The sequence below is a fragment of the Dryobates pubescens genome, chromosome 23 (genome assembly GCF_014839835.1).
Source record: "Dryobates pubescens isolate bDryPub1 chromosome 23, bDryPub1.pri, whole genome shotgun sequence".
NCBI lineage: Eukaryota > Metazoa > Chordata > Aves > Piciformes > Picidae > Dryobates > Dryobates pubescens.
Window position 1 is genome coordinate 15,907,026 of NC_071634.1, and position 12,687 is coordinate 15,919,712.

A 12,687-nucleotide genomic window follows, 5' to 3' on the forward strand; every position below is an offset into this window, starting at 1 on the left:
GGGCTGAGCCCCCTGCCAGCAGGGAGCAGGAACCCCTCGGGCAGTTGTAGTGTTGCAGGGATGTTGTGCAAGCCTGTGACCTGACATCAGGCAAGGGCCAGTCTGGGCACCCTGAGCAGCAAGTGCCCAGATGGAGCCCCTCAGAAGCCGGGGAATCCAGCACTCCCCACCCCACATGAGACCAACTGAGGTTTGCTGTCATAAAGCCCAACCATCAACAGAGCTAAAAATCCTCTTCCAAACCATACAAGAGGTAGGGAAAGCATTGGATGGCACACCTGGGGCGTGCCCCCCAGCCTCAAGCATCTCCAGAGGTGCACCGGCATGGGGGATGGGTGCAAGGGGTCAGGGCATGTCTGTGGGTGGTGGCAGTGGGCTCATAGCTGGCTCTTCTGGGTGGCATCAAGGTCCTGCCACGCAGTCCATGGGCTCCAGGCAGGGTTGGTGTAGGGATCCTGGCAGCTGATGCGCACCCGCTGCGTGCCCAGCTGCAGCTGCGTTTCCTCCACGCCCTCCACATACTTGTCCACCTGCAAAGTGGAGAGAGGCACAGCCTGGGGAGCACCCTGGCACCAGGGCTGGGGACAGCTCAGATGGATGCTACTAGAGGGAAGTGAGGGAAAGCATGGGAGAAGGGCTGGGCACTGAGGACCCAGGAGCAGGAGTGACAATTAATCACCCCCAGGAGAGAAGCTGTGTCATGGGGCAGGGGCCACCGCTGAGCACCCAGCAAGTTCTTGTTCCTAATGGCACCTCTGGACATAAGGCAGGGTGAGCACAACAGAGGGAGGATGTGGGGTGGCATGTGCTGTGGCAAGGTGGGTGCAGGGATCCTGCAGTTACCTGGGTGCCGTTGGGGAGCTCATACTGCAGTCGGTAGAGCAGGGCAAAGTAGGACTTGGGGAGTGGCCAGGAAACTGGGGGGGCCCAGGTCAGGAGGAGCTGCTCCCCTTGCCACCACACAGTCAGGTTCTGTGGTGGGTCTGGACGCACTGTGGGCAGAGTGGGGCTCAGGACCAGGCAGGGTGCCCAGTCCTGGGGCTGAGTCCCCATCATGGCAAGGACAGCCCCTGGCCGCCGCTGCCACCAGTGTGAGCTCACCAATGTCACGGACGAAGAAGTGGCTGGAGACGTTGAGGTAGGAGGTGTCTGAGAGCCCCTCCAGCTGCAGCTGCAGCGGCTGCAGCTCCTCAGCAAAGGGGCAGAACGAGGGGTCCGTGAAGCTGGCACCAAACTGTCCGTGGTGGCTGGATGCCAGCACCCACTCACCCACGGAGCCGTCACTGCAGGGGGAGGCAATTGTGAGGGCAGGGTGGCCACGGGGCTCTGATGGGGGAATGTGCAGGGGGACCCACCTGTGGGTGAGGCGGGCACGGAAGACAGCAGAGCGGGGACCGCTCCAGGAGCAGCGGAAGGAGCCGTGGTAGGACTCAGTCTGGCAGGAGATGTTCATCCTCTCCTCACCTGGCAGGGCCAAGGACTGAGGGTCTGCACAGAGCTGGGAACAGTGCTCCATACCTGCATGGCATGGGCAAGGCTTCCCCACAGCTGGGCTCCCCTCAGCCCCACACAGCTCTACCTGATGCAGTCCCACCGAACGTCAGCAGATCTTGAGCACCTCCTGGGCTCCATATTGCCCCCAGCTCCCTGCATCCACCCCATCACCCCCTCCACCCCCTGCTCCCTCAGCCCTGGTGTCCCTTGGTCATGCCAGCCCCCTCACGCCCCGCCCCACATACGGCTGCTGCTGACCACCACGTAGGTGGTGTCCAGCAAGACGGTGCCAGCCCAGCAGCTGTAGTTGCCTGCAGCTGGCAGGTCCAAGCCGAGGATGGTGAGAGTCTGTCCCTCAGCCACGAGCTCAGCCATGGGCTCTGGGTCCCCGTTCTGAGTCCAGCTCACTTGCTGCTCCGAGGTGTTGCATTTCACCACCACGTCCCCATTCACCTGCCCCACTTGAACTGGAGATGAGAGACAGAGACTGGGCTCAGGCATGGGTTGTGGTGAGACCAGCCTGTCCTCCACCCTGCGCTGGGGTCCCCCCTCATCCCAACACACCACACCATACCCATCCTTCCTCACCATCTCCACCCTGCTCATTCACCCCACATCTGTTCCTATCCTGCCACATTTCCCCACGGCCGTGCCTGTGCCCATCCCCACCCTGCTCCCACAGCCTACATCACTTCATGCCCACCTTCTAACTCCCAACCCACCAGAAGAGCTGCCTCAACCAGGGCTCACCATCACCCAGTACCAGAGGGGTGCAGGTGTTCCCTGCTCTCTTCAGCTGCTTTATGGGTACTGCAGAACCCCTCTGCCCCAGGGTCTCTCCTCTCCCAGGCTCCCCACAGTATCCAGAGGGGGCAGGACTCACACTTTGGGGGGAAGGTGGTCAGGGCATCCACAGAAGCAAGGCTCAGCACCAGCCCTACCAGCACCAGCATCTGGAAGGAGAAGAAAGGGCAGCCCTGTGCTGAGGCAGGAGCCAGGCATGGTGTCAGAGAAAGGGGAGCCAGGCAAGCTAGGAGGGAGCTGGCCAAGCCGGGATGGAGCTCGAAGGACCAGCAAAGGCAGAACCCTAGGTCTTGGGGTGGCAGCAGGGTCAGGCAGGAGGAAGACAGGAATGGGGGACCCTGCACAGGTCCAGCAGCCAATATGCACCCTGATTTCTCGCAGTGCAGCCCCACTGGATGTCCCCTGGCAAGCAGCAAGCCCCCTGGGGTCGCAGTGCCTGTGCCCCCACTGCACAAGCTCCTGTGATCTGCCTACCTCAGCTGTAGTCTGATGCTCCAGTGGGCTTGGCAAGGGCTGGGGGACGGTCACTGGATATATATTGAGCCAAGACCCCGTGGGACTGCCCCAAGGTGAAATCAAACCACAGATCACTGCAGTTCTCAGAAGAGGAGAATGCTGTGCTGGGGGTGTGTGGGAGGAGCCAGGACCCACTCTCAGCCCCTGGACTCGCCCAGGCTGGGCGGAACCAGGGACCGCTGCCCTCCCCTGCCATGGGCATCACCAGGGTGATGAAGATGAGTCCCTCCCCAGGACCCACTGAACACCCAGGACAATGCCAGAGCTCCCAGGTGCTTGCTTGGAGTGGTCCTGAGCCCCCAGACTGGCTGAGTGTCCACACATCACTAGGGCACCCACAGCCCCATACCATGGGCTGCAGGGGCTGGAGCACAGCAAAGGGACCACTGATGTCCAGCAGTGCCTGTGCCAGGGGTGCAGCGAGGGGCAGGCACAGTGCCTGTGAGGAGCAGGTCTCCAACGAGGGTCAGGGTGCTGAACCCAGCCAGGCATGGGCTCTCCCCCCTTACCAACCCTCCCAGGGCAGCCACAGCCAATGGCATCCCCTCTGCCATCCCAGTGAGCATCAGCCCAGCCCCACTGCACAGCCCCTGCGCCCACCTCAGGAGAGGGAGGGTGGTGAGCTGCACACCCTGCTGCTCTTGCTCATGTACATTCTGGGGTTCCTAGAAAGCAAAGGGGAAGTTTTGGATCTGAGGAGGCTGTGGGGAGGGGCCCAGCCCTTGCCTGCTGCCCAACCTTCAAAACATTTTGGTGGGAACAGGGCAGCAGAGCCTCCAGGCTCCTGCCCCAGAATGGTGGAACCCCCAGGCGTGGGCAGGCAGGGAAAGGAGGGAGATAGGGAAGGGCAGCTGCTGGAATAGAGCAGCCCCATGCCAAGGGGTCTATCCTGGGGCAGGGCTGGATCACAGCACTGTGCTGGGACTCCAGGACACAAGGCAGCAGCTCTGGCTGTGGTGCTGAAGTGGGGAATTGCTGGAAAGCTGGAGGGGATCCCAAGGCAGGATGGGGGACCCCGAGGAGGTGGAGCATCTACGTCCTGCCCTATGCTGGAGGCTGGCTGCAGGTCCCCACCCCACACTAGCCACAACTTCCCCAAAGCTTCTGCAGAAGAGGAGGAGGCTGTGCTGGGGAAGACCCAGCAAAGGCCAGGGCTGCCCTCGGCGTGCTGGTGTGACCACGGCTGGTGGCACCCTACCCACAGCTGGGGGCGGGAGGTGAGCCACACCAGGGATGGCTCATGTTAGAAAGCCCCTATGAGGGGACCCCGGGGGTGGGGTGTAGAGCTGCCCCACAGGGCTGAGGGGAATGGGGGGAGCAGGAATCTGGGGTGGGAGGGAGCCCAACCTCCCTGGACCCCTCCTCAGCTGCAGTCACAGAAGCAAGGCCGTAAGTAAAGGTCACAAAACTTTATACATGAGAGACACACAAGTGGCTCCTCAGCCCCCACACTGCTCCCTGGGCACAGGAGGAGTGGGACACACAGGGCTAGCAGCCCCTCAGCCCCACAGCAGCCCCCCCAAGAAACACAGAGTCTGAGTGGGGAGGGCCTGCACGACTCCCCAGCTCCAGGGCCAGTGCTCCTCCAACCTGGGCTCTGTCCCCTAGGGAGATAACCAGGGCTGGTCCCACGGCCGCTGGCACCGTGACCACGGCACAGAGCTGCGGTAGTGCCAGGCTGTGCCTGCATCTCCCCAGGGACCAGGAGAGCCCCCACAGTGGCACGGTTTCCCTGGGGCTCTCCCGTCCCTGGGGGTCACAGCCGAGTCCAGGTGTCCCAGGCCGTGGCTCCAGCTCACTGCAGCACGCAGACTTCCCTCTCCTCATCCTCGCTGCCAGCTGCCTCTCCCTGCGGCTCGGGCGCTGCCGGCATGTCCTCGGCGGCCACCACCTTCTCTCGCAGCTCCATCAGCAGGTCCCGGCTCTCACTGGCTGGCAGGTTGCTCAGGTAGTACTGGGGTGCCAGCTCCACCAGCCTGTGGGGACAGGGGCCAAGTAGAGGCAGCCAGCTCCAGGGGTGTTCCTGAAGCATCTCCTCGCTCGCTGGCATGGAGACAGACCCCCAAACAGCCCAGGAGAGGAGGCTGAATCACAGACTGGTTTAGGGGAGAAGGGACCTTTAAAGGTCATCCAGTCCGACTCCACTGCAGTCAGCAGGGACATCTGCAGCCAGAGCCCCCAGACAACCTGACCTGTAAGGTTCCCAGCCATGGGGCATCCACCACCTCTCTGGGCAACCTGGGCCAGGATCTCAACACCCTCAGCACAGAAATTTCTCCCTTCTCTCCAGTCTTTCTTAGTTTCAAACCATCACCCCTTGTCCTGTCACAGCAGGCCCTGCTGAAAGATTCTCCTCAGCTTTCTAACAAGCCACATCAAGTACTGAAAGACCACGAGAAGCATCCTGGAGCATCTTCTTCTCCAGGCTGAACAACACCAACTCTGTCAGACTGGCCTCACAGCAGAGAGCTTCCACTCTCCCATTATTACTGTGGCCTCCTCTGCCCTTGCTCTAACAGGTCCTGTGCTGAGGACTCCATACCAGGATCCAGCCCTGCAGGTGGGGGTCTCAGCAGAGAGAAACAGAGGGGCAGAATCCCCTCCCTCGACCTGCTGGCCAAGCCATCTCCCCTTGATCTGGGCTGGACACGGCTACCCAGGGCTCTGCAGCCCTGGAGCCAGGCACGGACACGGTCCTGGTGTGACCCACACCCTCCCAACCCCTCAGAGCTCACATCTGGGGCTGGATCTCGGACACGATGCGGAGGCAGTTGTCCTGTGAGATGGTGAACTCGTGGTAGAGGACCCAGGGGGGCAGGCGCCGGGGGGGCTGCCGCAGGAGGTAGCAGCAGGAGGGGGGCAGGTGTGCCACGTGCTTGTGTGTCAGCATCACGTAGTTGCCAGAGCCGTCGATGTCCCGGGCGACCTGCGGGGGCAGAGCGGGAGGAGGGCAGCACAAACCCCACCCTGCAGCCCTTCCCTGGCAGCGCCCCACCCCCTGCCCACCTTGAGGAAGTAGCCGGAGATGAGGGCTCGCTGGATGTTGAGGAGGTTGGCGTCGGTGCCAAAGGCAGGGGGCGAGACGGGCAGCTCGATGCGCTGCATCACCTCCAGCAGCTCTGCCCGCACGATGCCAGCCAGCTGCAGAGCCTCGGCGCTCACCGCGTGCTTGCGGCACCAGCCCTCGTCTGCATTGTCTGTGGGGACAGCAGGGGCTCAGCACCCTGGGCACTGGCTGCAGGAGCACAAAGTGGGCAGGCTGCTGGGCTAGGGGGGGCCACGACACCAGGCACTGGTGGTCCCACACACCACAGCCGCTCAACCAAGATGCTCTGTTGTGAGGACAGGCTGAGAGGGTTGGGGTTGTTCAGCCTGGAGAAGAGAAGGCTCTGGGGAGACCTTGTAGCCTTTCAGTGCTTAAAAAGGGCCTACAGGAAGGCCAGAGAGACCTTTTTCACAAGGGCACGTAGCAGTAGGGTGATGGGCAGGGGCTTTAACCTGGAAGAGGGGAGATTTAGCTTAGTTACAAGGAAGAAGTTCTTCACTGTGAGGGATGGTGAGGCACTGGAACAGGTTGCCCAGAGAGGCTGCAAATCACAGAATCACTGAATTGTTTTCACTGAAAAAGACCTTTAAGATCATCAAGCCCAGCCACTAACCCAGCACTGCCAAATCACCACGAATCCATGTCTCTCAGCACCACATCTCCATGACATCTCCATCCCCCAGTGATGGGGACTCCATCACTGCCCTGGGCAGCCTGAGCCAGGGCTTGACAACCCTTTTGGAGAAGACAAAACCCTTTTGTTCCTCGTGTCCAACATAAACCTTGCCCTAGCTCATATAAAGTGTTGAAGGCTGCATTGCTGGAGGTGTTCAAGGCCAGGCTGGAAGGGGCTTGGAGTAACCTGGTCTAGTGGAAGGTGTCCCTGACCATGGCAGGGGGAATTGGAACTAGATGATCTTTAAGATCCCTTCTGACCCAAACCATTCTGTGATGGGGACCCTCCCAGCCAGGCTGTGATCACACGTATGGCTGCAGTGCCTGCTCCTGGAAGAAGCAGGGGACACAGGAGGGAGCAGAGGACATCCGTGGGATGTGCAGCTGCTGGCAGCCTGGCACTCACGCTGCTGGAAGGCATTGAAGATGTTGATGAGGGTGAAGTGATCTCCGTGTGGGTGGAGCAGGGTCCGCCGGCGCAGGGTCACAGCCTCCTCTGGGCGCGTGGATGGGGGCACAAAACAGGGGGAAACTGGGGATGGCAAAGAGACAAGGTGACCATGTGTCCCCCCTGCACCAGAACTGGTGCTGCCAGCTCTCAGGGGCTGTGCCAGGCCCCATGCCAGCAGCAGAGAGGGCTCCCACCCTCAGCGCAGTACCTGTGAGCATGGCAGCCAGGCTGACCATCTCCTCCACGCAGTCGAACTCGCAGGAGGCAATGAGGGCCTTGGCCAGCTGGGGGTCCAGGGGGAACTCTGACATGATGATCCCCACCTCTGACAGGTTCCCGTCATCGTCCAGGGCAGCCAGGTAGTCCAGGTCCTCCAGTGCTTGCATCAGCGACTCTGGAGCTGTGGCAGGACATCAGCCAGCTGCCAGGACCAGGGAGCCCAGCCCACCCACCCCCTGCACCCACAGGACCCTCCAGCCCCTCTCCAGGGACAGCTTGGACTGCAGTGGTGGCCACAGCCATGGCCAGCCTCCAGCTTCCCCCTGCTCTGGTCCCCTCAGCGCTGTGCTTGGCCTATCTGGCAGCACCTGGTCTGTCGAGGAAGTCGCACTGGCCCATGTCGGCGATGTCCAGGCGCTTCAGCAGCAGCACCAGGCGGCTGAGGCTGGTCTCACTGACCTGGGGCGCAGGGCTGGGGGGCAGGCGCTGCTCGTAGAAGGTCTCCGAGTAGAGCCGCAGGCAGGTACCTGCCGGAGAGGGCCTGTGAGCTGTGACTGAAGAGGAATGGAGCCCAGGGACGGGGCAGCCAGCGGGGGTGTGGAAGCTGCCAGGGCTCCCAGTGGGGTGGGACAGGAGCCCTGTGCCGCTGGAGGGACATGCAAGGACATCTGGGCAGAGGCTCTCACCTGGGGGGCTGCCTGCAGCTCGCTGCATGCGCGACTCAGCCTGGCTCTTGCTGATGGGCCGCAGCACCTGGGACTCAGCCCGGATGCGGGGGTTGTAGACCTGGAGATGAGGACATGAGATGAGATACTCCCAGGCCAGCCCCCACCTCCGCCCAAGGCCTCTCTGCCCTGACACTCTCCTAGAATCATAGAATCGTTTGTGTTTGAAAAGACCTTCAAGCTCAAGTGCCTCTGCCAGCCCAGCTCAGCTCCCCAGCCCAGCGCTCCTGCCACTCACACTGCGCAGCTCCAGCCCCGAGTCGATGACGAAGCGCACGGTCCCCAGCGAGAAGGATGAGTCCCCAAGCCAGTGGGTGATGATCACTCGTCTCTCCCGGCTGCCCTCCTCCTCGTACACCTTCTGTGCCGTGCGGCCCACGCCAGGGTGCAGGGGCACAACCTGCAGCGGGCCCAGCCCTGGGTTCAGCGCCACTGCCTCGGTCTGGATGGCCTCACAGCACTCCGTGATCTCCTGTTGGGAAGGACAGGGGGCCATGATTGACTCCCAGAGCAGCCCTACCCCTGGGACAGGGCTCTGTGAAGCGCCCTGCAGCTCCTTCATGCTGCCCTGGTGGGAAAGACCTCAGATCCCACACAGTGCCCCCACACAGAGGAACCTCAGCTCCTGCAGTTTAGAATCATGGAACTGTTATGGCTGGAAGAGACCTGTGAGATCATCAAGCCCAAATGCTACCCCAGCACTGCCAGGTCACCACTAAACCGTGCCCCTCAGCACCACACCTCCACAGCTTTTAAACCCCTCCAGGAATGGCAAACCCCAGCCCCAGCCACCCTCAGGGCTCCCTGCACAGAGCTGAGAAGAATGCCTCAAAAGTTCCCCCTGCCCACAGCACAGTGAATCCTCAAGGACCCAGTCACAGGATGCCCGCAGCCCACCTGCTCGCTGGCCAGGAAGACCAGGATGTGGCCAGGCTCCTGCTGCCGGTGGATGTCCAGCACGGCCTGGCAGGCAGCTGCGACGTGGCCGCGGGCCGGCGGTTCCCTGTAGAGCAGCTGGGGAGGGGTCCTACGCTCCGGGACCCGCACCACAGGAGGGTCCCCGCAGAAGGCACGGAGCCGCTCCTCCATGGTGGGCGAGGTGACCACCACCACCTTGAGCGCGGGGCGCTGGCGCAGCACGTCCTTCAGCAGCCCCAGCAGCACGTCGGTGGGCACCGTCCGCTCCTGCGCCTCGTCCAGCACCACCACCCCGTACTGCCGCAGCAGAGGGTCCGACGTCATCTCCCGCAGCAGCATCTCATCCGAGCAGAACCTGGTGAGGACCAACGCTGTCGGCCCGGGGCAGCCACGGGGACCCCCGGCACCGTGCATTCCATCCCTGCGCTCATCCCCGAACCCACCTCAGCCCTGGCACTGTGGATTCCACCCCTGAACCTGCCTCACTCCTGTCCCCATTACAGCCCTGGGGGGGCCAAGGCATCCTGCAGCCCCCAGCACTGGCCCTGCAGCATGCCCCCACCCCCCTGCATCGAGGCCAGGCTGGATTAAGAGATTAGGGCGCAGCCGGGCGGCTCAGCGGGATTAGAGCGCGGTGCCACGGCGCTGCAGGCACAGGCAGCCCACAGGGCCCCCCGGTCCCGTCCCCTCCCGTCCCTGTACCTGAGGATGGTCTCAGTGGTGCAGCAGTCCTCGTGGGGCACGCAGTAGCCCACCTCATGACCCAGGTTGAGGTCCATCTCGTCAGCCACACGCAGGGAGAGGCTGAGGGCTGCCAGGCTGTAGGGCTGAGTGCAGGCCACCAGCCCGTGGGCAAACTGCAGGGACAGGGCATACTCTGTGCACCACTGCGGGATCTGTGGGGACAAAGCCAGTGTTAGGGCCTGGGGACAGCACAGACCCTGCCAGGAGGACCAAGATGTGCCCCTCTCCACCATGGAGTGGTGCCTGGCCTTGCCCCAGAAGGGCAGAGAGACCCTCCCCATAGCAATCCCGAGACTGGCCGTGGGACCTCCCAGGCCAGAAGCACTCGACAGCCCTGGCAGGATCTTCCCTCCCCAGCTCCATCACTTCTGAGCCCCAGTGAGCTGTGACACGAGCCCCATATCCTCATCACCCTGTAGCTGCAGCCTGGCTGTGGGACACCACAACCCTTACTTTAAGGACACAGCACAACACCTCCCCAGGACAAACGGGGTTGGGGGATAAGAGCTGCGGTACCTTCGCCCAAGCTGCCAGCTCACACAGCACAATGCCCCAGGTCACCACTGCCAGGGCTTCAGAGGCACCTGGGCAATACCCTTACTAATGTGCTTCACATTTTTTCAGCCCTGGGGTGGCTGGACTGGCTGCAGGTCTCTACTGACAGAAGCCATCCTGCCACCAGCCCCCTGCAGGAAAGGCCAGGGCAGGTGCTGGGCAGGTCCAGCGTAAGTCCACAAGCCCCAGACCTTGCAGCAGCTCCAGGTCTGAGGCAGACCTTGAGGCAGGAGTTGGAGCATTCTTGAATGGGGCCAGAGGGCTCACCCACCACCCCAGGAAACTACACAGTGAGAGACCAGGAAGGATGCACTGAGCAGCCGCTGCCCAAGCGCCTGGACAGGTGGTGTGGGATGGTCCCGGGGCCATGTGAATGACCCTTGGGCACTGGGGACTAGGAATCTGCTGTTTAACTGCTCCCACACACCTGCCCACCTCACCTCCCAGCAGCGAGGGGACCCAGCTTGTGGATCAGCCTTTTCCACTTCGGGGCTCCAAAGCACAGAACCAGACACTGCTCATGAGCTGAGTCACATCACCTGCTCTGCTCAGGGCACAGCGGCCCCAGGGCTGGCAGGGACAGCACACAGGGTGCCTGCGCCCAAAAGCAGCCCAGCCAAGGGAACAGATCATGCCGGGGCCCACACAAGGGCTTTATTGCCCAGCTCTGGTGCCTCATGGATCAGCTGCTGCCACGCAGAGACTCAGTGTCCAGCCTCACAGAGGCCACGGCAGCCCCACAGCTTCCCAGTGACCCCTCCCTGGTCAAAGTCTGCCTGACGACGTCTGCGGGTGCCACACTGGGGGATGCTGGCTGGGATTGGCTCCCCAGCGCAGACAGGCAGGATCCTGGCACCATGGGCGTGCCACCGCCCTGTGTGCCTGTGCCCAGCTCCAGGGAGGGGCTGCTTCCCACTCCCTGCACTGCCACCTGTGCCTGCCTGACGCCCTGTGCTGCCGTGGCAGCTGCTCGCGGGGCAGCTGTGCCAGTGCTTCCTGGCTCGTGCCAAGGCTTTGCCCAGAGCCTCAGAACCTGTCTTGGCACATCCTGGCACACGAACGCCCAGCTCTGTACCAGGCTTACCACAGTGCCATGCTCCCAGGTCCCACATTGGAGCCAAAGTCCTATGGGGGCAGTCTGTGCCTCTGTCCCCACTCCAAGCTCAGACACTCCATGGGGTCAGACAGCTGCTGCCTGGGCACTGCATCTCCTCCCAGGCTTCTCTGTCCACAGCTGTTCTGGCTACTGCCTCCCTGCTCCACCACAGCTCTCTTGGGAGTGGGAACTGCATGCAGCCCCCCCACGGAAGGCTGTGGCCTCAGGGCAGGATCCAGCTGCTGCCAACAGCTGCACTTCAAGTGTTTTGGGCAAGAATTATAGACCTGTGCAATTGTTTGGGCTGAAAGAGACCATTAAGATCACCCAGTCCAACCATCGACCCAGAACTGCCAGGTCTCCACTAAACCATATCCCTCACCACATCTGCTTGGCTTTTAAACATCTCCAGGAATAGGAACTCCACCACTGCCCTGTGCAGCCTGGGCCAGGCTTTCACAACCCTTCTGGTGAACAAACTGCTCCTCATGTCCAACCTAAACCTCTCCTGGTATAACTCAAAACTGTTTCCTCTTGTCCTTTCACTTGTTCCTTGGGAGAAGAGACCAACCCCCACTTGGCTGCAACCTGCTTTCAGGGCATTGTAGAGAGTGAGAAGATCTGTAGACCTTCTTGGCTCCCTGGGCACATGCTGGGTCATCTTCAGCCACTGTCAACCAACAACCCGCAGGTCCTTTTCCAGCAGGCACTTTCCTCTCACTCTGCCCCAAAACAGGAACACTCCTGGGATTCTTGTGAACCTCATTCCACTGGCCTTGGCCTATCAATCCAGCCTGGCCAGATTCTACCCCCAGAGTCTCTCTCTACCCTCCAGAAGACCACTGGCTGGTACCGCAGCCATGTGCCAAGCTCTGCCTGACAGCAGCAGGTCTCTGCCCACCCTTCTCTCACCTGGGTGCTCTTGCCAGTGCCAGGGGCCCCTGACACTAGGACGATGCCACTGTTGCCCTCCAGGTGCTCCATGAAGCTGTACTTGGCGGTCCAGACAGGCAGCTCCCGGCGCTGCCGCAGCAGCTCATAGTAGCGGGAGGAGAAGGGCAGCCCATCGTAGGGGTTCACCTCCAGGTCGCCATCGCTGCCCAGGGCCGGGTCATCCTCCTCCTCCTCCTCCTCTAGTGCCGAGCCCGGGCCGCTCTGCCGGGGCGGGGAGCCGGGGACCCTGCAGCCGGCCATGGTGGGGGCACCAGGGCTGCAAAGGCAGACAGGAGCTGGAGCGGGACCCGGAGAAGACCGGTGCTGACCCAACGTCACCCGCGAACCTGGATGCAGCCCGGTGCGGTGCCGCGGGGCTAGGGGAACTCTGCGGGCACAGGGACAACAGCAGGCCGGAGGGTGACATGGCCGGGGCGAGCAGGGACAGGCAGGGAATCGGGCTACAGTGTGGGGAACCAGGGTGATGGACGGGGCACCCAGGAGGGATCAG

General features: G+C 62.3%; 2 protein-coding genes across 2 annotated transcripts; both read right to left on the reverse strand.

The window, feature by feature from the left end:
- Positions 1-377: 377 nt before the first annotated feature.
- On the reverse strand, positions 378-2,447 carry LOC128898426 (interleukin-12 subunit beta-like). The gene is made up of 6 exons (XM_054172113.1): positions 2,378-2,447; positions 1,740-1,961; positions 1,356-1,464; positions 1,102-1,283; positions 844-992; positions 378-530 (listed from the first exon to the last, which is right to left on the reverse strand). The coding sequence occupies exons 1-6, from the start codon at positions 2,445-2,447 to the stop codon at positions 378-380; spliced, it is 885 nt and encodes a 294-aa protein (XP_054028088.1).
- Positions 2,448-4,218: 1,771 nt separating this feature from the next.
- Positions 4,219-12,459, reverse strand: DQX1 (DEAQ-box RNA dependent ATPase 1). Its single transcript, XM_054172345.1, has 11 exons — positions 12,156-12,459; positions 9,551-9,744; positions 8,828-9,203; positions 8,169-8,402; positions 7,892-7,991; positions 7,574-7,732; positions 7,195-7,386; positions 6,942-7,067; positions 5,821-6,011; positions 5,550-5,740; positions 4,219-4,790 (listed from the first exon to the last, which is right to left on the reverse strand). The coding sequence occupies exons 1-11, from the start codon at positions 12,435-12,437 to the stop codon at positions 4,610-4,612; spliced, it is 2,226 nt and encodes a 741-aa protein (XP_054028320.1). The 5' UTR covers positions 12,438-12,459; the 3' UTR covers positions 4,219-4,609.
- Positions 12,460-12,687: the final 228 nt, after the last annotated feature.